This window comes from Diplotaxodon limnothrissa, linkage group LG3 (assembly GCF_057381915.1).
Source record: "Diplotaxodon limnothrissa isolate DT_005_m linkage group LG3, D_limnothrissa_male_GT1.1, whole genome shotgun sequence".
Lineage (NCBI taxonomy): Eukaryota > Metazoa > Chordata > Actinopteri > Cichliformes > Cichlidae > Diplotaxodon > Diplotaxodon limnothrissa.
In genome coordinates this window covers 738,006-763,224 of record NC_140598.1, presented here as the reverse complement: position 1 = coordinate 763,224, position 25,219 = coordinate 738,006, and the positions used below count along the sequence as shown (strand labels likewise).

General features: G+C 45.9%; 1 protein-coding gene and 1 pseudogene across 2 annotated transcripts; both read left to right on the top strand.

Annotated features, from left to right (window-relative positions):
• Nucleotides 1–3,596: 3,596 nt before the first annotated feature.
• Nucleotides 3,597–9,058, top strand: LOC146634219 (uncharacterized; annotated as a pseudogene). The gene is made up of 7 exons (XR_014906994.1): nt 3,597–3,655; nt 4,535–4,885; nt 5,690–6,022; nt 6,101–6,196; nt 7,781–8,104; nt 8,207–8,539; nt 8,642–9,058. The product of XR_014906994.1 is annotated as an uncharacterized LOC146634219 (transcript).
• A 1,321-nt stretch (nt 9,059–10,379) lies between these two features.
• Nucleotides 10,380–20,857, top strand: LOC146634218 (butyrophilin-like protein 2). Its single transcript, XM_085375847.1, has 6 exons — nt 10,380–10,440; nt 16,124–16,471; nt 18,241–18,573; nt 18,660–18,761; nt 20,348–20,680; nt 20,747–20,857. Exons 1-6 carry the CDS (start codon nt 10,410–10,412, stop codon nt 20,791–20,793), a joined length of 1,194 nt encoding a protein of 397 aa, XP_085231973.1. The 5' UTR covers nt 10,380–10,409; the 3' UTR covers nt 20,794–20,857.
• The last annotated feature ends 4,362 nt before the right edge of the window (nt 20,858–25,219 follow it).

Sequence of the window (25,219 nt, the reverse complement as noted above, 5' to 3'; positions counted from 1 at the left end):
GTTTCTATAATACCTCGAAAGTATACTTTTCCAGTGGGTAGGTGAGGTTCAAAGTGTACATTAATCCAAACAGCATTGCAGCTGCTAGGGTATAGTTATCCAAATCCTGCAAGACTCTCTGGCCTTCAAGGACTATCCCAATGTCCTCAGGGCTGCCGCTGGCATCTCTTGATTTTATGATGTAAATTCCCATGGTTGTTTCCTTATTAGATCATTGGATAATGGCTTCATCTGTGGCCTAGAAAATGCAGAATTCCAAAATTTAATTCAACAGAACACTGGTCAAAGAACATTATACCAAATTTTATTTTAATCTGTGGGGAAGGAGCCTGAGTTGGTGCGTGAGGTTGAGAAGTACCGGCTAGATATAGTCAGGCTCACCTCTACACATGGCTTGGGCTCTGGAACCAGTCTCCTGGAGAGGGGCTGGACTCTGTCTCAATCTGGAGTTGCCCCTGGTGAGAGGCGGCGGGCTGGAGTGGGTATTCTAATATCCCCTCGGCTTGCTGCCGGTACGTTGGGGTTTTTCCCGGTGGATGAGAGGGTTTGTTCCCTGCGCCTTAGGGTCGGGGAACGGGTCCTGACTGTCATCTGCGCTTATGCGCCGAGTGGTAGTTCAGAGTACCCAGCCTTCTTAGAGCCCCTGGTGTTGATGAGGTCCGCTCCGAGTTCCTGAAGGATCTGGACGTTGTAGGGCTGTCCTGGTTGACATGCCTCTACAATGTTGCGTGGAGATCAGGGCAGTACCCCTGGACTAGCAGAGGGTGTGTTCCAACTACAGGGGGATCACACTCCTCAGCCTCCCTGGGAAAGTCTATGCCAGGGTGCTGGAAAGGAGAGTTTGTCTGCTAGTCGAACCTCGGATACAGGAGGAACAATGCGGTTTTCGTCCCGGTCGCGGAACACTGGACCAGCTCTTTATCCTCTCGAGGATACTTGAGGGTGCATGGGAGTTTGCCCAACCAGTCTACATGTGTTTTGTGGACTTGGAGAAGGCATTCGACCGTGTCCCTCGGGGTGTCCTGTGGGAGGTGCTGCGGGAGTATGGGGTGTCTGGCCCATTGCTACAGACCATTTGATCCCTATACAACCGTTGTAAGAGCTTGGTTCGCATTGCTGGGAATAAATCGGACTCGTTCCTGGTGGGTGATGGGCTCCGCCAGGGCTGCCCTTTGTCACCGATTCTGTTGATAATTTTTATGGACAGGATTTCTAGGCGCAACCAAGTGGTGAAGGGTTTTCGCTTTGGTGACCTCAGAATCTCATCTCTGCTTTTCGCGGATGATGTGGTTCTGTTGGCTTCATCGGGTGAGGGCCTCCAGCTCGCACTGGAACGGTTCGTAGCCGAGTGTGAAGCAGTGGGAATGAGGATCAGCACCTCCAAATTTGAGGCCATGGTTCTCAGCCGGAAAAGGGTGGAGTGCCTACTCCGGGTCGGGGATGAGTTCCTGCCCCAAGTGGAGGAGTTCAAGTATCTCGGGGTCTTGTTCGCGAGTGATGGGAGAAGGGAGCCGGAGATTGACAGACGGATTGGTGCGGCGGCGGGAGTGATGCGGACGCTGCACCGGTCTGTCGTGGTGAAAAGGGAGCTGAGTGTAAAAGCGAAGCTCTCAATTTACCGGTCGATCTACGTCCCTACCCTCACCTATGGTCACAAGCTGTGGGTAGTGACCGAAAGAATGAGATCGCGGATACAAGCGGCAGAAATGAGCTTCCTCAGAAGGGTGGCTGGCCCCTCCCTTAGAGATAGGGTGAGAAGTTCGGCCATCCGGGAGGGGCTCAGAGTAGAGCAGCTGCTGCTCCACATTGAAAGGAGCCAGCTGAGGTGGTTCGGGCATCTGACAAGGATGCCTCCTGGGCGCCTCCTGGGGTTGGTGTTCCGGGCATATTCCACCTGGAGGAGGCCCCTGGGCAGACCCAGGACACCCTAGAGAGATTACATCTCTCGGCTGGCCTGGGAACGCCTTTGTATTCCCCGGATAAGCTGGAGGAGGTGGCTGTGGGAGAGGGAGGTCTGGGCTTCTCTGCTTAGGCTGCTGCCCCCGCGACCTGGCCCCGGATAAAGCGGATGAAGATGGATGGATGGATGGATCTTTTATAAACATTTTAAGCTTCTTCAGTTTTCTGTCTTAAGACATTTCTGTTTGGTGCATTTTGCTTTTTACATGCATTTATTATGTATGGACACTCTATATATTTATGTTTTCTAATATATTGCTTTATTGGGCAGTTTGTGTTATATCATAATGTAAATATTCTAAGGAATTCATCATACACACTGACATCTTGTTTCTGATATATTTCACCCAGTTTTGATTTATTTAATCATTTTAAAAGCATTTATTGTTTCCTCTGTCCTTACTCGTCTGTGATCTTTATTTCTGTCCAAAATATTAATCTTGTAATTACCTTCACAGACTTTAAAAACTGGAAGATGGTCACTGATGTCACTACTGAGAAGTCCACTTAGTGCCTCATTTATAAACGTGTCTATGAGAGCTGCAGGATGTGATGTGGCTCTGCTACTTTTAGAGATCAGGTTCACACAGTATGTTGCTTTAATACCTGAAGATTAGGTTTCAACTGTTATACATTCAACACGTCATCAATCACTGTTTAGTTTAATTCATATTTTACAGTTGGTCATCCAAGTACTTCAAATTTTTCCCAGTTTCTAATGGTACAGTACTTTTTTTTGGCTATCAGTTGTTTAAAAGTCTTTAGACATGAGATTTTTTTTAGTTTTTAAGAATAAGGGCGATCGTGGCTCAAGATTTGGCAGTTCGTCTTGTAATCGGAAGGTTGCCGGTTCGAGCCCCAGCTTGGACAGTTTCGGTCGTTGTGTCCTTGGGCAAGACACTTCACCTACCGCCTACTGGTGTTGGCCAGAGGGGCCGATGGCACGATATGGCAGCCTCGTTTCTGTCAGTCTGCCCCAGGGCAGCTGTGGCTACAACTGTAGCTGCCTCCACCAGTGTGTGAATGTGAGAGTGAATGAATAGTGGAATTGTACAGCGCTTTGAGGTTCTCGAAAAGTGCTATATGCAATCCATTATTATTATTAATAAATTTAGCAGCAATCCAAAATACATACATGTATTTATTAGAATTAAATATAAAGATTGTCGTTATTCACTTTTCTTTTTCCTTTTTCTTTCTTTTTTTTGTTTACTTTTACAAAAGTAAAGAAGTAACAAACAAAGTTATGTCTTTGGAATATGACAAGTGAGTCAAACAGTGCTGCACATCCTCGCTGCAGGTGTGAAGCAGGAAACCTCAAAAAACGATGTAAATGTATGAAAATGTTTTGACAAAGCTTAAAATCCTACTGTCGGTTTTGTAAAATTTTAAGTTTAATTTCTACATTTAAATTCTAAATGACAGCAGAAAATTAATTCCTCAGGGCAGCAAACACATGTTACTAGAAGGAGTAACGCTTCTAATAACATGTTGTTTCTCCTCTGAGTTTAATTGTGAAAGTAAAAAAAAAGAACAAAAAAGAGTTTTATTTTGAAGAATCTGCAGGAAATTATCAGTGTTCCTCTGTTTAACTTAAGAGGACCAAACTTTTAGTGCAGCAGCAGCTGCGTGTTGTTGTTATCAGGACTTTAACTGGAGATGAAGATGTTGCTGCCACTCCTGCTCCTCGTACTCGGTAAGAGCGCTCTTTGAATGCAAACACAACGACACAGCTGTTTGTGCTTTTAGACAACATAAAGTCTAACATGAGTTTACTGAATGTAAACTGACTGTACTTGACTTTATTCCTTATAACGCCCTCTGGGACTTCATGCAGCGCGCTCACAGGGTTACAGCTGAGTTCATATCTGTTTAAGATGAACTATCTGTGTGTTCCAGACGTCTGTTTCTTACTGATAGAACCACAAACCTGCCAGAGTGTAGTGACGTTTGACAAGATTAACGACTATGGCAAAAACAGAAGATGAAAAGGTGTCCAATGATACAGATGAAAATTGGTTGTGTCGCCAGTTGTGTGTAACATTGTCAGTAGTGACACTTTCATGTGTTGTAACACTGAGATGTCCATTTGCTAATAAACTGTTTTGTGTGTGTGTGTGTGTGTGTGTGTGTGTGTGTGTGTGTGTGTGTGTGTGTGTGTGTGTGTGACTGTGTTTCTGCCTCATTTGATGTTGTTGCATGGTGAGGTTATTTGTTAAAAATGAATGGACTGCGGTGTCGTTGTTAGCCCTGCAGGGCTCAGATCTGCTTGTATCTGTGTTCATTTTCAACCAAATGTAGATATAAATAAGAGATGGTTTCCTCCTTTAACCTCAGTGTTGTTCAGTCATCCATCAGTTTTCTTTAACATCTTTGATGTCCTTTCAGTCAGTGTTTGTTGGAGAGGAAGGATACATGTTTGAATGCTTTTCATAAAACAAGGCTGAGAGTGACGTTACATATTCTGCAACTTTCTGAAACCACTTTATATTCGACTTTATATCAACCCAAGGAAAAAATCCACTGCATACACATAAGAAGTGTTTTTGTTGTGTGTGCTTGTGTCTCCTTCCAGTTTCCCAGCATGCCCTGGCTCCGGTAGTGGAGGTGTATGAGGGGGAAAAATCTGTCCTGTTGCCTTGCAAGTACTCAGGTTTTATACCTGAGGAAAATCCCACAGTGCTGTGGACTCGCAATGATCTCGACCCCAAATCTGTCCATGTGAGACGAGAGGAAACAAATAATGTAACAGGACAAAACCAGCTTTACAGCGGGCGCACATCAATGAGGCCTGATGCTCTGGACAGTTCAGACTTCAGCCTCACTCTGAGAAACCCTCAAATGACTGATAGTGGCAACTACACCTGCTCCATCGGAAATGAAAGGGCAGAACTGAAACTGACCGACGTACAGCTGCATGTCAAAGGTAAGAAACCCAAACAAAAAAAAGAAAAACCACACCTTCTATAATCACAAGTCAAAGATCACATGTCAAACTAAAGGTTGATAGAAAAGGAATTTGTTTTGTTGAAAACTGGAAAATGGCATTAACATTTTCCAGATGTAACCAGTCTGCAAACATCAAAATCTCACAGGTAGATTTTTTGGTGTTTCTACTAAATCTGGATGATTTGATTCAGAAGGTTTTACATCCTGTATACGCAGGAAAACCTGCAGCTCACAGGCCTAATAGAGATCGATGTACAACATGTAACAGAGGATGTCATTTTAAGAAGATAAACTTGACCTCTGGAGCTATGAATGACAGGATGATAAAGTGCTGCCAGCTGTTCTTTATTCCAGAAGAATCCACTTCCAATCAAGTAGCTTTCATTTATTCATTTATTGAACAGGAAGCAGGGTTATGCATTCATAATGTGAGTGTGGAGGTAGTGTGGTAAGGGGGTGTTATACAAGTGCCAACATGAGAAATTAGTGACGCTCCCTTAATGGCCTCAAGCTGCCACTTGTGGCACGTCTGGAGGAAAGGCAGATCATTTTGAATGTTGTGGATCCAAAACTTGGCACCGCCTCCATCTATGATGGCCCAGGAGCTCCGTTTTAGTGTCCAGTTTAGTTACCATTTTAAACAAAAAGAGAGAGAATCATGATATTTATATATTATTAATATGTATTTTTACTGGTAGCAGAGATCAGAGCACATCAATTCTCTCTTTACCATGAGCATGGCTGCTGCTGCTTCTGATATTATGGTTCATTTTCCTCATAGATCAGCAGGTGGAGGTGAAGGTGGTGGAAGGATCAGATTCTGTCATCCTGCCCTGCAAAACAAAACCTAACATACCCGAGGCCACCAGAGTGGAGTGGACTCGCTCTGACCTCGGACTCATGGTGGTCCGTGAGTATTCAAACCGAAGTGGCCAACTTATGACTCAGGATGAAGTTTATAGAGACCAAACAAAGATGAATGAAGATCCACTGAGAACTGGAGACCTCAGTCTGACCCTGAAAAACCCCACAGAGAGAGACACAGGACGATACATCTGCACCATCTACAGGGACAAAGACATCCTCAGATGGAAAGTAATGCTGCAGGTCAAAGGTAAGTGCTGTACTTACAGGTCAGAGGTCAATGTTGTGGACACAGGTCAGAAAACCTTTCGTTTTCTTTTCATCACAGAACCATTTCCATCCTGGGCCATAGCTCTCCTGGTTCTTCTTGTTATTTCCGGAGGTCTTTTATTTTATTTCCGGCACTATTTCATGTCAGGTGAGTGTCTCCTCCTACACTACCCATAATGCCGATGGTCAGCAGGTGTCCTCTGGTGGCTCCTTGACTGCGGCTCACACAAACTTGTTCCAGAAGCTGAAAGAGTTGAGAGTTACAAACAGCTGATACAGAGAGCTGAAGAGAAACTTCCAGGTTTGTTCCAGAAGTCAGAAAACCTCCTTCAGACTCAGTCATTGATCAGTGAAACAGCTCCACAACATGACTTTACTAAACAGTGTGTGTGCTTCACTGCATTGATCTGACACAGAGGCTGCATGTGGACAAGCTGTTCTTCTTCTGTGGTGGTAAACAGCAGCTGACATGGAAACATGTGCTGACAGTAAATGTTGCAGCAGCTTCAGTAAATGTTCCTCCTTGAGTTGTGCTCAGTCATGTGGTGGAGAGCTTCAGATGTTCAGACACATGAGATCTTCATGGTTTCTGTGCTGATGTGTGTGAGACATGGCCGACTGTGGAGGCTCAGTCTGTGCTTCTGCTCTTCATCCAACACGTCTGCAGCATTAGTAAGGTAGTAAGTGCTTAATTAATCATTTATAAAGTAATACTCATCCTTAGTGTTTAGTTTATAAACAGATAGATATAAATTGATATCAATATAAATATAGAATCTTGATTAATAAGTCTGTTTTATACGTCTGATGAACAAAGTATTTAAAAGCACATTTGTTTGCTTTAATACATGTTTTGTTAATACTTGTTTCATATTTCATATCATGGTTATTTCAGGCAGTTAATAGTTAATGTCTTTTGTTCTAGATGATCTAAAGTGAGAACTACTTTGGCTTTATAAAGAATTGCTTAATGAAAATGAAAGTGTTTCAAGACTCCAACAAGTCTTTACAACAGAAAAGCACAAAGAGAAACAGAACATCCAAATATTAACTGCCAGGTGCAAACATCACCCACCTGAGGTTCACAGAATATTCAGCTTGTGCGAGTGGATTAAACTAAGAAGATCAGCTGAGCAGTTGGAGCCTCAGGACAGCTTAACTTAAATATACTGAAGCCTCTTCATTTAAAATAAACACAGTTTTCACAAATCCATAGTGTTTATTTGACATAACTTCACAAACACCACCAACAGATACCATGTATCCATCGTGTTACACTCATAATGCAGGGAAAAGTCTCTGGGAGGTTTCAGAGTTTGGGATTTCTTTAGTTCAGTCCTGAGGTTCAGCTGTCCTCTGGTTTGTGCTCTGTTAGCTTTAGTCAGACATGTCAACATCCAGCCTGCTTCAGTTCCAAAGCGCTGCTGAATTAAAAGAAATCGTGCTTTCACACAGGGGAACTCAGCTGAAATGAAGGAAGTAGTAAATAGTGTCCTCTTCATACACGATGACAACTCTGAGCAGCTTCTTGGGGTCGAGGTGATCAAGAGGAGAGATGGTTCTCCATCATCAAGGAGAATCCCAAATCAATGTGCATTTCCATGATATCTTAAAACCCCATCCTGTAAACAGGGATGTTACTGTTCCTCCTGCTCTGATGTGCTTCTGTCCTTCAGCTTTATCTAAACCTCTGAAAACCTGCTGCTGTCTGTATTTGTTGTTCTTTCAGTTATTCCAGTGAAGGTGAAGGTGGAGGATGGGGAAACATCTGTCACGCTGCCCTTCAAAACCACAAAACACCTGTCAGGGGAAATTCAAGTGATATGGGAACGTTACGAGCCGTTCCAGAAGGCTCACGTGTTTACGAACGGCCAAAACCAATATGAAGAACAGCACGAGGTTTACGAAGGCCGAACTGTGATGAATGACAAACCGCTGGAAACTGGAGACCTCAGTCTGACCCTGAAATACCCCACAGATGCTGACAGTGGAGAGTACAAGTGTTTGGTCTGGAGGAAGGGAACCTTCATCAGAAAGAAAACTGTGCTGCTCAAAGTCAAAGGTTGGTTTGTCTGTAGAAGTAGAAGAAGCTCTGATTTTGGTGCCAAAATAAATCTATGAAGTTATGAATTCACAGCTCATGTTGTGTTTGTTGTCTTCTTAGTCTGTCAGGTGCAGTTTAAGGTGGGGGCGGAGTCTGTCCGGCTGCCCTTCATAACCACAGAAAACCTGCCTGAAGATACTAAAGTGGAGTGGAAACACAAAGAGCCTGAACCATCACTGAATGTCAACGTGTATAAGAACGGCTCTGACCAGCATGAAGAACAGCACGAGGTTTACAAAGGCCGAACTGTGATGAATGAAAAACCGCTGGAAACTGGAGACCTCAGTCTGACCCTGAAACAGCCCACAGAGAGAGACAGTGGAGAGTACAAGTGTTTGGTCTGGAGGAAGGGAACCTTCATCAGAAAGAAAACTGTGCTGCTCAAAGTCAAAGGTTGATTTATCTGTAGAAGTAGAAGAAGCTCTGATTTTGGTGCCAAAATAAATCTATGAAGTTATGAATTCACAGCTCATGTTGTGTTTGTTGTCCTCTCAGTCTCTCAGGTGCAGTTCTTGATGCGGGTGGAGTCTGTCCAGCTGCCCTTCATAACCACACAAAACCTGCCTGAAGATGCTGAGGTGAGGTGGATACGTGAAGAATCAGGTCCATCAGTGATGGTCCACGTGTATAAGAAACCCTCAGACCAGCCTGAAGAAGAGGACCAGGTTTACAAAGACCAAACAGAGATGAAAGAAGACCCTCTGAAAACTGGAGAGACAGTGGGAGGAAGGGAAACTTCATCAGACAAAAATGGTAGGTTTGTTTATTTGTTGTTTATTGGCTTGTGCTATTGTGTCTGACTGTCTTGTGTCTCCTCTGCAGGGAGAGTTCAGGTCCAGGATCAAACGGGACATCAGGAACAGAAGCAGCTCCATTGATCCGACTCCTCTGATGGCTGATCAATCAGTTTGATCTGTGTGTGACCAGTGCTGTGAGTCAAACAGCATGATCACAGGACCATAGTAATGCTTTTTGTTCTCATTTAATTTGCCTTTTTTTAAATTGTAAATTTGGTTTTAATGTAAAATATTATAATAATTATTATTCTATGAGTTCAACCTCCGTCACTCTGACCTTTGAACTTTTACTGCATTTTGTGGTTTGGCTGTTTCAGCGTTGTAACACAGAAACGCAGATTCTATTTTAAGTCCAGTTTCCTGTTGTTGGTGTTCAGATGTGGTGCAGCCTCCTCCACCCATCCTGTTTCCTTATCAGGACCCCCCCCTCCCCCCTTCACTTTAGTGCTCCAGTCAAAACTGATCGGTCAGTTTTAACAGCTCTTAAATTAGCATAACAAACATTTTTCACCACCAAATACAGTTCAGTGGGTCGTCAGTGGGTCGTTCAGGCAATTCCTATGGTTTGACCAGGAACACCGCAGATGTAACATGGTTGATTAAAACACTCAAAATTCAGTGAAAGAGGTGCTCATCACTTTTATATGTTCAAGTGCATAGTGGGGAGGATGTCATAAGGCCTCGAGCCAATCGGATGGAAAACACAATATTTATGAGTGTTTTAAGTTGTAAATTGGATTCGACCTGAACATGACAGGAAGGTTACTCATCTTTCTTCTCTGGACTGTTGGATAGAGTCATGTGACCTGCACAGGGACTACACATGGAAATGAGCAGCAGAGCTCAAATCTGTCAGCTTTCCATCTGCTTTTTTAGATCGGTTAGACCAACTACATTTAATTTGACCAGATTATGATAAATGTAACATTTTACAGTGTACTTATGTAACAAAATACATGGAAAATTTCCCTGTAATTAATTTAGTTAAAGTCAGAATTTTAGGCATGACCTTTTTGGGGGTCCAAACTCAAACTATGAAATAACAGTGAGGACAGTTCATCATATTATTATATTAATACTTTTTCTTTTTATTTAATTATTTATTCATTTTTATTATTTTACACACACACACAGCCATCATTTATACAGCTTCTAAACTTACTGTCAGTTTTGCAAAACTAAAACTGTAATTAGGTCAGGTTACATTAATATAAACCCACGTGGATCAACCACGTGTTCCTGAAAGCAGCTCGCTGTCTGCAGTCTCTGTGCGCCCTGCTGCTTCTCTTCACTTTCATGTTTGGAGTTCTGCAGAAGGATTTTATTTTGAAGGCTCTGACAGGAAGTTGTGAGGTGTCTCTGTGTAACTTCAGAGGAGGAAACTTTGTTCAGTGCGTCAGCGGTGCTGTGATCGAGCTGTGTGCGCCTGTTTCTCATAGTTAACGGGACTTTCAGCGGAGAGGAAGATGCTGCTGTGGCTCGTGCTGCAGGTCCTCGGTAAGAAAGCACACACGCAGACTGACACACACACAGTGTGTAACACGAGCTGACTGCATTAGGCCCCTCTGTGTAGTTACTGTGGTCCCTACATGCGGGCTTCATGCGGGGCGGGTCTCACCGTGACAGCTGAGCTCATCATCCTGATATCTGCTTGTTTAAGAAGTGCGTCAGTGCTCGTGTGCGTGTGATTCACGGCAGGAATAAAAGTACTTTGTATAAAAACTGAAAGCTTGTCTCACAATATTAAAAGCCCCGTTTACCATAGAAAGCACTTTAATGTGTCAAAAATGGTTTTTGTTCACAATAACGCCACGTGCCCAATCATCTATGTTCAAGCTCTCTGATTAATTGTCATGGTTCGTTGTGTGGCAGGCAGGAGAAGGACCCAAGATGCAGACTCACAGACACGGGGATAAACTTAAAGAACACAGCTTTAATGCTGGCACGGCAGAATACAGGACATACAGAACTAACTGGGAAAAGTAAACTAACACACACAGGAAGATCCACACAACATGAGGGAGAACGCGACGCCGAACAGAGGGAGACGCAGACGGAAATACACAGAGGGTTAACGAGGAAAGTGGGAACACACGGGGAACACAGCTGACACAGATAACCATAACGAGACACTGACGGGAGACGGGCAGAGTCAAACAGGAAGTACAGAGGTTCAGACAGGAGGAGAGAGAGCACGGGGAAAAACACAGACATAACGGGCTGGGGAAACATGGAATAAAACATAAGGAGAGACGAAGGCTCACAGATACACAGAGGGGCACACAGGGGGTGAGAGTCACAAAGGGAACGCACATAAGGAACAACGTAACAGATCAACCCAGGAAGCATGGCCTAAATAAGGAACAAGATACAAAAATACATGGAAACTAAGAATACTGGGCCCACATGGCCCAGGACCATGACATCACCCCCCCCCTAAAGGGCTGGCTCCCGACAGCCCAAACCCGAAAAACAAAACCAAAACAGAAAACAACCCAACCAGGGCGGGAGGCGGGGGACCAGGACGGAGGGACCAGAACGGGAAACAAAAACAAACAACAAAAGGCACAGGAGCACATGACCACAGTCCAAATAAAGTTCAGGGGGCCGACCCAGAGCCCACAGGCACAAGAGTTCACGGGTCACACGGTCGGGGGGCCGACCCGGCGGGTGGCACAGGTGACAGAGCTGGTCCGTAGGCCGGCCGTGCGGAAGGCAATGGCGGCGGCGACGAAGGAGACGACGGAGCAGTTCAGGAGGCCGGCCGCGCGGAAGGCAGCGGCGGCGGCGAGGGAGACGACGGAGCAGTTCAGGAGGCCGGCCGCGCGGAAGGCAGCGGCGGCGGCGAGGGAGACGACGGAGCAGTTCAGGAGGCCGGCCGCGCGGAAGGCAGCGGCGGCTCTCCAGTGTCAGGCGTGCTGGCCATGGCCCGGTGGGCACAGGACCAGACGAAGCGCAGGCTGAAGACTCTGAGGCTGGACCAGACGAAGCGCAGGCTGAAGACTCTGAGGCTGGGCCAGACGAGGACGAAGACTCCGAGGCTGGGCCAGGAGGAGCAGAGGACGAAGACTCTGAGGCTGGGCCAGGAGGAGCAGAGGACGAAGACTCTGAGGCTGGACCAGGAGGAGCAGAGGACGAAGACTCTGAGGCTGGACCAGGAGGAGCAGAGGACGAAGACTCTGAGGCTGGGCCAGACGAGGACGAAGACTCTGAGGCTGGGCCCGGAGCTGGACCAGGCGGAGCAGGAGCAGCTGATGCAGAGGCCGGACCGGGCGAGGATGAAGGCTCTGAGGCTGCAGCGGACGAAGGCTCTGAGGCTGCAGCGGACGAAGGCTCTGAGGCTGGGCCAGACGAGGACGAAGACTCTGAGGCTGGGCCAGACGAGGACGAAGACTCTGAGGCTGGGCCAGACGAGGACGAAGACTCTGAGGCTGGGCCAGGCGTAGCAGAAGCACAGGCAGAGGCTGGCCCAGGCGTAGCAGAAGCACAGGCAGATGCAGCCGGACCAGGCGACGACGAGGCGGTCGCAGGTGGCGGCTGGACAGGCTCCTCGGGCCCTCCAGCTGATGCGGCGTGAGGCTGAACGGGCCCCTCGGACCCTCCAGCGGAGACAGGAGGCTGAACGGGCCCCTCGGACCCTCCAGCGGAGACAGGAGGCTGAACGGGCCCCTCGGACCCTCCAGCTGACGAGGCATGAGGCTGGACGGGCCCCTCGGACCCTCCAGCTGAGACAGGAGGCTGAACGGGCCCCTCGGACCCTCCAGCTGACGAGGCATGAGGCTGAACGGGCCCCTCGGACCCTCCAGCGGAGACAGGATGCTGAACGGGCCCCTCGGACCCTCCAGCGGAGACAGGTGGCTGAACGGGCCCCTCGGACCCTCCAGCTGACGAGGTAGATGGCGGCGTGGGAGCCGCGGAGTCCTGGATGAGCTCATCCGAGCTCCCAGCAGGAGCTGATGCAGAGCCAGAGAGATTTGAGACCCCTGGCTGGATGTTAAGCTGACCAGCGGACCGTACTGCTATCGGGGACTGGGCTACAGGAGCTACTGGGGCCTGCGCTACAGGCGGCACTGGAGCTACTGGGACCTGCGCTACAGGCGGCACTGGAGCTACTGGGGCCTGCGCTACAGGCGGCACTGGAGCTACTGGGGCCTGCGCTACAGGCGGCACTGGAGCTACTGGGGCCTGCGCTACAGGCGGCACTGGAGCTACTGGGGCCTGCGCTACAGGCGGCACTGGAGCTACTGGGGCCTGCGCTACAGGCGGCACTGGAGCTACTGGGGCCTGCGCTACAGGCGGCACTGGAGCTACTGGAGACTGCACCGGGGGTGACACTGGAGCTACTGGAGACTGAACTGGGGGTGACACTGGAGACCCAGGTGACACTGGTGTACTGGGGTGAAGGCAGCGAGGATGCAGTCTCTCTCTTAAGGGAGGATCGAATGATTTAGCGATAAATCTTGACGGGAAAAGATGCCGATGCTGAAAATACCAGGCAGCGGGGGCTTCCAGGAGGGTAGCCGACTGAGCTGTGAAGGGCTGCGAGGGAGCTAACTGAACTGAGGGTGGCTGCGAGGGAGCTAACTGAACTGAGGGTGGCTGCGCAGGCGATAAGCAGCTCGCTTTGACCTCCGCCACACAAGACACAGCTCCTGAATGAACAGTCATAATGTCTGGAAAAGACACAGAGTCCTCACCCACCACAGCAGGTGAATTAGGAGTCCGAATGTCCGGCTGTGGGGTGGTGCGACGGCGGCGTGAACGCCGTTCCTTCTTGACTGCAGCTCCCGATGAACCAGACAACGGCGCTTCATGCGCGCCGGGCGGCGTCGCAGAGGCTGGTGAACTGGGTGCTGATGGAGCGGTAGATGAGAGTTCCTGGAAGCTCAGGGGACCCCCGAGAGCCAGGCGGGTTCCCCGGAAGATCTCCTCATAGTCAGGAGCTAGCCACGGCTTCCACCGGAGCTCTTCATCCAGTTGATCGCATGCTGCACGCTGCCGCTCCTCCAGGTCGAAATCCATGACCTCCCCCGCATCCTCGTGTGGCTCGTTGGAGGGCGAAACATGCCGTAGCGCTGGGCGACGGCGACGCGAACGCCGCTTCCTCTTTGAGGTGGTCGTGGATGAAACTTCGATTTCTGTGGCGACCGGCTCCTCGTCTTCTGACCACATCCGTGCCAGATAGGAAGCGGAAGACGGGTAGGTCGGTCGAGGCGGTGAGGGTGAACGACTGAGCTGCGACAGCGAAGTGGAAGCCGGCGAGTAGAGGGACGGCGCCAGCGTAGAGGAGTGTGGTGCCGTGGCGAACCTCAGCGTGCCGACTTGTATGCTCACAGCAGGCGGAGGGGAGGCTGCGCGGCCACGGGGCTGTGGTGACGCAGGGCAGGCTGGGAGGATGGTGCGGAGGAAGTCCGAGATCAGAGGGGGTAGCGCCTCCCATAACCAGGGAAAAACCGTGACGCTTGTCCCCAACGAGGAAAGTAACTCCTCCCTCTCCTCCTCACTAGAGCTTCGGCTCCACTGGTAGCATAACGACTCCACCGCTTGTATTACGTCTCTGCCAGGAGTCGCTGGGTCCATATCGTGGTCGCGTTCTTCTGTCATGGTTCGTTGTGTGGCAGGCAGGAGAAGGACCCAAGATGCAGACTCACAGACACGGGGATAAACTTAAAGAACACAGCTTTAATGCTGGCACGGCAGAATACAGGACATACAGAACTAACTGGGAAAAGTAAACTAACACACACAGGAAGATCCACACAACATGAGGGAGAACGCGACGCCGAACAGAGGGAGACGCAGACGGAAATACACAGAGGGTTAACGAGGAAAGTGGGAACACACGGGGAACACAGCTGACACAGATAACCATAACGAGACACTGACGGGAGACGGGCAGAGTCAAACAGGAAGTACAGAGGTTCAGACAGGAGGAGAGAGAGCACGGGGAAAAACACAGACATAACGGGCTGGGGAAACATGGAATAAAACATAAGGAGAGACGAAGGCTCACAGATACACAGAGGGGCACACAGGGGGTGAGAGTCACAAAGGGAACGCACATAAGGAACAACGTAACAGATCAACCCAGGAAGCATGGCCTAAATAAGGAACAAGATACAAAAATACATGGAAACTAAGAATACTGGGCCCACATGGCCCAGGACCATGACATTAATAAAGTTATAACAATCCTAAAACAACAAATAGACATTTTTCTTTTTTTTAATTCAACACCAGATGTTACTCTGTGTTTATACATTTTTAATGCTTAGTCTCAGAATAGCTTGTGTCCTGAATTGCCCCCTTATAGAAATCCCCCTGAACAGGTCCCCTCCCTGGTCCTCTGGTCACATGACTTACAGTAAAGTCCACAGTAGAGATGGTCTTTTTTGTTTTTCATACATTAGAATGTCTCACTGTGACTGTTACTGTACAAACTGATAGCTTTGTATGTTTGGTGTTCATTTCATGTCAGGAGATAGAACAAATGTGAAGACTAGGAAATATTAATGCATTATAATATTTTTATTACATTTAAGAAGTGTTATATATGCTGGTGGTACCAGGACAAACGTCAGTAAAGGTGTCCATGTAAAAGTGTGTTTAGATGTCGAGGTCAGGTGGTACAGCTGCAGAAGTGTCACTTCATGAAATCAGTATGTTCTTAAAAGCTTTAGCATTATTACGTTTCTCAAACTGTTTTTAACGGCTGTTATTATGGTTGTTATTTTTATTTCATGGGGTTGAAAAAACTGGCATGAAAAATGTTTCATCTGCTTAATGAGAACTTCCTTCTTTTCTAAGCCCGACACATGAAAGCAAATCAAAATTGGTTTAGTACGCACGTATTCACAGTTGTGATGTCACCCCTGCTTGTTTATTAACACGTTCTTCGTTTGCAGATTACAGTCAGGGATTAAAAGCACTTCATTCGTAACAGAGACGAGTCTCAGAAAGTTTCACCTCCGTGTTTTTCAGACGTGCATCAAAGTTTTCTTTGATGTTTTTAAAGCATCCTTCGAGTTACTTTTTGTTGGATGGGAAGAATTCATGTTTGAGTACTTAGCAGAAAACGTGGCTTCTGAAACCACTTTTCCCATGATGTGAACCACTAGAAAAATCCACAGCATACAGGTGATTAGTGTTTTTTGTTGTGTGTGCTTGTGTCTCCTTCCAGTTTCCCAGCATGCCCTGGCTGTGGTGGTGGAGGTGTATGAGGGGGCAAAGTCTGTCCAGCTGACCTGTCAGTACGTAGGTCTTATACTTACAAACCCCACAGTGCTGTGGACTCGCAATGATCTCGACCCCAAATCTGTCCACGTGAGACGAGAGGAAACAAATGATGTAACAGGACAAAATCAGCGTTACAGCGGGCGCACATCAGTGAGGCCTGATGCTCTGGACTCTTTAGACTTCAGCCTCACTCTGAGAAACCCCCAAATGACTGATAGTGGCAACTACACCTGCTCCATCAGAAATGAAAGGGCAGAACTGAAACTGACCAACGTACAGCTGCATGTCAAAGGTAAGAAACACAAACAAACAAAAGAAAAATGTCAAACTAAAGGTTGATAGAAAAGGAATTTCTTTTGTTGAAAACTGGAAAATGGCATTAACATTTTCCAGATGTAATCAGTCTGCAAACATCAAAATCTCACAGGTAGAGTTTTTGGTGTTTCTACTAAATCTGGATGATTTGATTCAGAAGGTTTTACATCCTGTATACGCAGGAAAACCTGCAGCTCACAGGCCTAATAGAGATCGATGTACAACATGTAACAGAGGATATCATTTTAAGAAGATAAACTTGACCTCTGGAACTATGAATGACAGGATGATAAAGTGCTGCCAGCTGTTCTTTATTCCAGAAGAATCCACTTCCAATCAAGTAGCTTTCATTTATTCATTTATTGAACAGGAAGCAGGGTTATGCATTCCTAATGTGAGTGTGGAGGTAGTGTGGTAAGGGGGTGTTATACAAGGGCCAACATGAGAAATTTGTGACGCTCCCTTAATGGCCTCAAGCTGCCACTTGTGGCACGTCTGGAGGAAAGGCAGATAATTTTGAATGTTGTGGATCCAAAACTTGGCACCGCCTCCATCTATGATGGCCCAGGAGCTCCGTTTCTGGGTAGATGACCTGAACGTACCAGCATCAGGCCGCCGCATCAACAACATGTTGGGAGGGATTGAATCAAAATTAGCTACATTTGAGGGGACATAAACATAACCAGGGGCCTGGAGTTAACGATGCCCTCTACTTTGCTGAGTATGGTCCTAAAGACTTCTTCAGTGACATGCTCCGAGATGGTGTAGAGCTGACTTGATGGAACAAATCTCTCGTTCCCACGAACCACCGTGTGGAGCGTATGGAGGGTTGAAATGGAGATGCTGGCTGGCCAACTGTTTTCAGAGCAGGGCCGAGATGCGATCCTTGACATGACGATGAACACCAGGTGCTGCCATCTGTACTGTGTATGTACCACATGTAGTGAAATGTATATAAAATTTGAATAGACACTGAGGAGTGGAGGCCTAGTGTAGGAGAGCTTTGGCTGGACCCTGCAGAATCCAAGTCGGTACAGTACAGCTGGTGCTCTTCATGGATCCAGATGTGCAGGCTCCACTGGAGTCAGGAAATGTGGGTAATCAGAGCCAATCAGCAACAGTGGTTGAGCTTGATGGAACAGCCGATATGACCAATCATGATCGTGTATGGTAAATGGCCTGCATTTGTATAGCACTTTAATTAGTCCCTAATGACCCCAAAGCGCTTTACACTACATTCAGTCATCCATCCATTCACACACACATTCACACACTGGTGATGACAGCTACCTTGTAGCCACAGCTGCCCTGAGGCACTGACAGAGGCGAGGACACTGGTGCCACTGACCACCACCAGTAGGCAAACATGGGGTTAGTATCTTGCCCAACGGGGCAGCCTGGGTTCGAACCACTGACCTTCTGATTAGTGGCTGACCTGCTCTGCCACCTGGGCTACAGTGTATGTCTCTATCTTTATTTACACACATGTTCTGTTGCTTGTTAGTTGTTACCTAAAGGTAGCACTGTGAAGACTATTTGTATGGATTTTATAGTGTCCAGTTTAGTTACCATTTTAAACAAAAAGAGAGAGAATCATGATATTTATATATTATTAACATGTATTTTTACTGGTAGCAGACATCAGAGTTCAGTAACATAGATGCTCAGATCAGAGCACATCAATTCTCTCTTTACCATGAGCATGGCTGCTGCTGCTTCTGATATTATGGTTCATTTTCCTCGTAGATCAGCAGGTGGAGGTGAAGGTGGAGGAAGGGTCAGACTCTGCCACCCTGCCCTGCAAAACAAAACCTGATCTGCCTGAAAAGGCCACAGTGGAGTGGACTCGCCCCGACCGAGAACTCACTATGGTCCATTTGTATGTAAACAGAAGTGACCATCCTAAAAATGTAGACAACCTTTACTGTGGCCGCGCAAAGATGAACAAAGACCTGCTGAGAACTGGAGACCTCAGTCTGACCCTGGAATACCCCACAGAGAGAGACAGTGGAGGATACATCTGCACCATCTACAGGGACAAAGACATCCTGAGACAGAAAGTAGTGCTGCAGGTCAAAGGTCAGAGATGTGGAAAAACATCAGGGGTCAGTGCAGGAGATTGAGGTTCAACAGTCATGTTGATATTGTTTCATGTTTCTCCACAGAACCATTTCCATCCTGGACCACAGCTCTCCTGGTTCTCCTGGGTCTTCTTCTAGTAGTTTCTGCGGGTCTTATATTTCAATTCCGTCATTATTTGGTGTCAGGTGAGTGTCTCCTCCTACACTACCCATAATGCCGATGGTTAGCAGACCTGAAGAGAAACTTCCAAGTTTTTTCCTGAAGTCAGAAAACCTCCTTCAGACTCCGTCATTGATCAGTGAACTCAATCAAAACCCTCTGTTCACTTGGAAAAATGATGGAGAAACAGTCTAACACTTGTGTCTCCATCATGCTCCAAAACGTTGTTGCTTTGACTCTCGTCTGTGGGTTTTTATCAAGATGAAGGAATCCAGAAGAAGTGTAATAATAACAATATTCAAGAACATCAGTGAGGTGCAGATTGTTTGCAATATTTGGTTAAAGGTGCCTTAGTGAGTTGCACTTCAATGAAAAGTACTCATATGAATGGGGATTTAAATATTTACTCAACAAGACAAAGATGATGTTTTCTATAAGGAAAAGGTAGAAAATGAGGTCAGGCACAAGTTACAAGATCAAGTTAAATGTTATGCGATTAAACAATTCAAGTTTAGTATACATACGTCACAGTGCTGTTAGCTGCTCAGTGCGTAGAAAATATGAGACCGTTAATTGATTGATAATACTTTATTCATCCCGAGGGAAATCGGGTTAAGGCTGCCAGCCGTGCCAGCGCCATCTTGCCCTTCCGACCATACATACATTACACAAACATCACATGGGGAAGACAGGTCAGAGAGGTATAACAATGGAAAATGTACAACACGAGGAAAGACGAGGAGAAAAAATAACTCCCCCAGACTGAGCTTCAACTGGGAGATCAGGGGGGTGAGTGTAGGTCTGCGTGATGCGTATGTGTTCTGTGTTCAACCAAGAGAAAGTGTCCCTTCACTCGGTTAAGCTAAAGTCAACAATCTTCGATCAATGCGGGTGGCCTTGAATGAGGGGAATTAGAGTCACAACAAAAAGTCTTATTATCTAAAGGAGAGTTTTGTTATTTCCGTCAGCTTTTGCCTTGAGCATCCAGCTGGTGCCAGGGGGGCCGCATGAGATGAAGATGGTAGTTGTTTTGATTAGGGCGAAAAAACTGCATCCAGTTTTACAGCTGGTGTAATGTCCGTCACTGGTCACCAGGTCTGAGTACTCACAACCCATTGTCTATCATGTAGGCCAGCCTTGTGAGATTTTGAACAGCTGTAGCCGCTTCTTGTTCTTCGATAAGCCTGGTCTGAGCCAGCTCCAATCAGCCAGAACTCTGTTACCGTAGTTCTGAATTGGTAGACGTCGTTCAGTGTCCTCCATCAAGAGTGTCGCCAGACACACGACGCAACCGACCATCGAGTATCTGGCAGCAAACGTCTCCGCAGGACAATCGGGCTCTCTCAATTCCCGGAGAGTGTCAGTTTCGTTAAGGGACCAGTTGATCAAATCCATAATTCTTCTTTAGGTTTTTAGAGAACAAGTCTGGGAGACTCTCTTAGGGTTAGAGAATAATCGAGACTATACAAAAGACATGAGAAGCCAAGCAGTTTTAAATTTCTCTCAGTGTCAGGATCTCTATCCTGTTCCTCCTGCTCAGATCTGCTTCCGTCCTTCAGTTTTCTCTACACCTCTGAATACCTGCTGCTGTTTATGTTTGCTGTTCTTTCAGTGATTCCGGTGAAGGTGGAGGTGGAGGAGGGGGCGGAGTCTGTCCAGCTGCCCTTCAAAACCACAAAATACCTGTCGGGGGAAATTCAAGTGATATGGGAACGTTATGAGCCGTTCCAGAAGGCTCACGTGTTTACAAACGGCCCAAACCAATATGAAGAACAGCACGAAGTTTATAAAGGCCGAACTGTGATGAACAAAGACCTGCTGGAAACTGGAGACCTCAGTCTGACCCTGAAACAGCCCACAGAGAGAGACAGTGGAGAGTACAAGTGTTTGGTCTGGAGGAAGGGAACCTTCATCAGAAAGAAAACCGTGAAGCTCAAAGTCAAAGGTTGGTTTGTCTGTTTGTTTGCTGGCTTGTGTGATTGTGTCTGACTGTCTTGTGTCTCCTCTGCAGGTCCAGGATCAAACAGGGGACATCGGGACCAGAAGCTGCTTCATTGATCCGACTCTGAGTTTTACCCTCACCACTCTGCCTTTTTGTTCATTTAGAGAGTTTTAATGTCACAGCGTGATAATACAGGAACACACATTTCACTTTTAAGTCCAGTCACATCCTCACTCTGTCTCTGCTGTGTGCACAGTCCTTCACTGTGTGTGATCAGCTATTGTGTGACGTTCCATATTCCTCATCTGTTTCTCACCATCTTTACAGTCTGTGCTGTTTAACCTTTTTAAGCCATTTTTGGGCTTTTTCTAAACACTTTCAAATAAAGGTTTTACTTCACTTTATTTCACTTATCATTTGGTTTTCTTGTGTCTTTTGTATGCATTATGTTGCACACATAGATTAGTGTTACCTTTGTGTTTATTTTGGGGTTTTGTTTGTTGTCTTTTTAAGCTTTGTGTGTATTTGACTTTTGCAAATTAAAATGAAGAAAATATTTTGGTAATTGTTGCGATGCCAACAGAAGGTTGTTATTTTTACATTGTGATGGAAATAGAGAGCGGAACCAACTAAGTGGAACCAGTGGGCTGTGAGGTGTTGCACCTGGTGAAGGCGAGGGACCCGTGCTCTCCTCAGAGGAAGACAAATGAGAGGCCTGTGTGTTTGTTCCTCTGACAGCTTCAGCTGTTTTTCACCTGCTTGTCTTGAGGCAACTGTTATCATGATTTATAAATAAAACTGAGTTGAACTGTTTGGGTTCACAGTGCACTGAATGCATCATTTGCTACTGTGGTGCAACCAGTGTTGGGACCATGTGACCTGTCCAGAGTGTACAGCTGGAAATAAGCAGCTTAACTACAATCTGACTGGTTTCCATCACTATGTTTCTGATTCATTTACATTAACTCACACTGTCCCTGTTCAATAAAAACAACAGGCTAACCGTTAATCTGATCCAGTGTTGTTCTTCTTCTGTGGTGTTTGTGATGGAGCAGCTGCTCCTGATGTGTTTGATGAAATCAGGGTTTCCCACAGCTTCAGGAAGCTTACCCACTGTGCAAACTTGATATCATGAATTGAGCCTTTTATGAGCCATTTCTGGACGTCCAGTGTTGGGTCTTTTTTTCTGAACATTTACTGACTGTTACCTTCATGCACGGGCTGTTTATAGTCCACATGTGTGTTTAACCTCAAACGTAAACTCATTTTAGATCGTTTTCACACTCCGTCTATCGGCTCTGTAGGCCCATGTTTCCAGAGTGTGGAGGACATGTTTTCTGTCTGTTCTCAACTTTCTATGAGCCTCCAGTCATCCTCTGTGACAGAGGAGACAATTAAATGAAGTTAGTGGAAAATATTTTGTAACAGAAACATGTCCTCCTCCCTCTGTAAAAATGTGTGAAGGACTGCAGAGTGATCAGCGGACATCTCCAACATGGCACAAGTTCATTACCTTTTAAAAATTATTACAAACATTTTCTTAATACTTATAATACTTAATTCTTTAATCATTATTAATTTGTGTGTTTTTTTAACACATAAGAACTGCTGCAGGAGTGAAAGAGGAAAACTCAAAAAAACAAAGTCATGAGCTTGAAGAGTTGAATTTTATTTTTAAAGCTATAAAAACATTTTTCATAGGTTCAAAACTTATTGTCAATTTTGCAGAACTTCAACATAGAGAGACTAAAACTGACGTCCTTCCTTTCAAACCTTCTTTTCAGCTTCAGGTTCCAGCAGAATATAAATCCACATGTTGCTAAAAGTTGTCAGTAGTCTGTGTGAGACATGCTGTAACGCAGGGGTGCCCAATCCCAGTCCTCGAGAGCTACTATCCTGCAGCTTTTAGATGCATCCCTACTCCAACACAGCTGAATCAAATGGTTTGATCTCTTCAGCATGCCATCATGTTTGGCAAAGGCCTGATAACAGGCCATTCATTTGATTCAGGTGTGTGGGAACAAGGATGCATCTAAAAACTGCAGGACGGTAGCTCTCGAGGACCGGGATTGGGCACCCCTGCTGTAACGCTTCTCCTCCGAGTTTAATGTTGAAAGTCCTTTTCTGTAAAGGATTTTATTTTGAAGGAACTCAGGAGGGTCTTCTTATCAGGAAACTTTTTGTCGTGCACCAATGCTTGCAGTGCAGCGAACACCACTGTGATTTCTAACTAAAGGTTTTTCCCAGAGAAGGAGATGCTGCTGCTGTTGTTCGTGCTGCTGGTACTCGGTGAGAGCGCTCTTTGAATGCACACACACACACGCACGGTTGTTTAAAATAATTTGAAGTGTGTAACATGTATAACTACTCACCTCAGTTACTTTACTCCTGCTGAAATCTCCAGGCTTCATGCTCATGATCCTGGTATCTGCTCATCTGTTTAAGAAATTTTCCTTTCCTGTCTCACTAATATTACCAGAATACTGCCTGTAGTGAAGTTTGGCCACATTAAAGGTTATAAAAGAAGCCTGGTGCCAGATCTATTGTAGATTCAGCTAAATAAATGGGAACAGTGTGCTTTTGCAGCAGGTCAGTTGTAACAAAGTGCTGTGTAGTCCCCACACTGGTTCATCCTGGTGCCTTTTTAAGCTTCACTGATTCACAGGTCATTGTTAAACTTAACAAACAACATTTAGTTTTTGTTTTATTTGTAACAGTTTGTTCCAAACGCACAAATGTGCTCTGGTCTTTTTAAATTGATGACTTTTGGCTGTGCAGTGTTCCAGGTGTGTCAAAGCACCAGATGTCTGATATGGAAGACCAAGAGATTCACACACATTGACATAAAGCTTTTTTGATTTGGTGTTTAATTGTACAATAAAATACAGATTAGTAAATACATGTTGGAATTAATTTTAAAATTTACTTTGGAGACTGACCTGGATTTTTTTCTAAGCTCCTGTTTGAACCATTAGCTCTGCTTTAGCATTACTAACAGGTGTGTGTGCTCGTTTAAAGGACTTTTCGCTCCAGCATTCACACTCAGTGCAACATTGAACCTCTTAAGCTAATGTGCTAAAAAAGCTAATGCTAGCACCAGTGCATGTTTGTGTTACTCTAACCAATCAGAGAGCTCCTTTCATCACACTGCATGGCTGATTTGTTAACTGATTTCATACTTATTTTCAAAAACATCTTTAAAACCTGAAAATTGAAAAAGTACTTTCAGGGCTCTAGAGTGCGACCAATTTGGTCGCAAATACGACCAAATTTTTCAGTGGTGCGACTAAAAAATATTTGGTTGCATCTGTGCGACCAAATGTTCGGGTAGCAAAAAAAAAAAAAAAATCTGCAACCTTCCCTGTGGTCAACAACAGACACACATTATGCCCCTATCGTGGACTAAACCAATCAGAGATAGTCAGGGGCGGGACCTCTCTGATTGGCCGTGGTCCAGTAGAAAGTGCAGGTGGAAGTGGGAGGTGAGTAGCTTGAATAAAGCGATATCGATTCATTAAACCCTGAATCGACTTTTAAATATAACTGTGTTTTGCCAGAAACGCCAGATTCTCAGATTAAAGCTCACAAAACCATTTCAACAACAACCGAACAGCAGATGAGAGCAGGTACACAGACTCCACACAAAGACGTAAACACAGAGCCGACGCATCAGAATCAGCTTTGTCTTTCTCGGCTTTCTCACCCGACGGCCCGCAGACGGACACGCTGTCGGAGCTCAGCGATCCTGATGCGTCCGGTCCGCGCTGTGATTGCGTCTTTTTGCGCTGATTCTGAGCTGCAGGTTTTGTCTCTCCAACCAAAATCCACCGAGCCAGCAGCAAAAGAAGCAGCAAACTGCGCTTCACATTTGATCAATGTCGTCATGAATTTTGCTGTTTTGCTTCCACGACTATTAAAATCACACTTCATGCACGGCTAGCTCTCTCTCTCTCTCTCTCTCTCTCTGTACTTCAAGAACAGTTTCCCGTCTCCAATCTCTGTTTTCTGTATTATTCATTCGCTTATTACCCACCAGTCTACCGTTGTTTACAGCGCTGTGGCTGCTGTCTTTTTCTTTTTTCACTTAAATGACCTCGGACAAGAAAGCCTGTTTTTTCTGTTGTTCAATACTGAAGAAATTTAAACTTTATATGCAGAACATTGTAGAATATTTTTAAGGTTATCTGCTATAAAAAGCCAGACCAGGAAAATCTCCTTCATGTTTTTCTGTGTTTTATTCTCAGTTACTTTCACACAAAGGCATCTGCTGTGATGTTCACAATTCTGATGAAGTCAGTACTGATAAATGATCAGAATTATAATATTTCTGACTGTCTGAGGCTAAGTTGAATCGAATCGGGACTTTGAAAACCGGAATCGAATGGATTATAGAAATCAGTGATGATACCCAGCCCTATGAGCAGCCTAGGCACGACAGACGTGGATGTAGCTGTAATAGGAAAAGAACTATTGCTAACTTTTCTGTTAAGTTAAGGCCTGATCCTTCTGAAATTCATAGCCAGTGCTCTGACACGGTGTCAT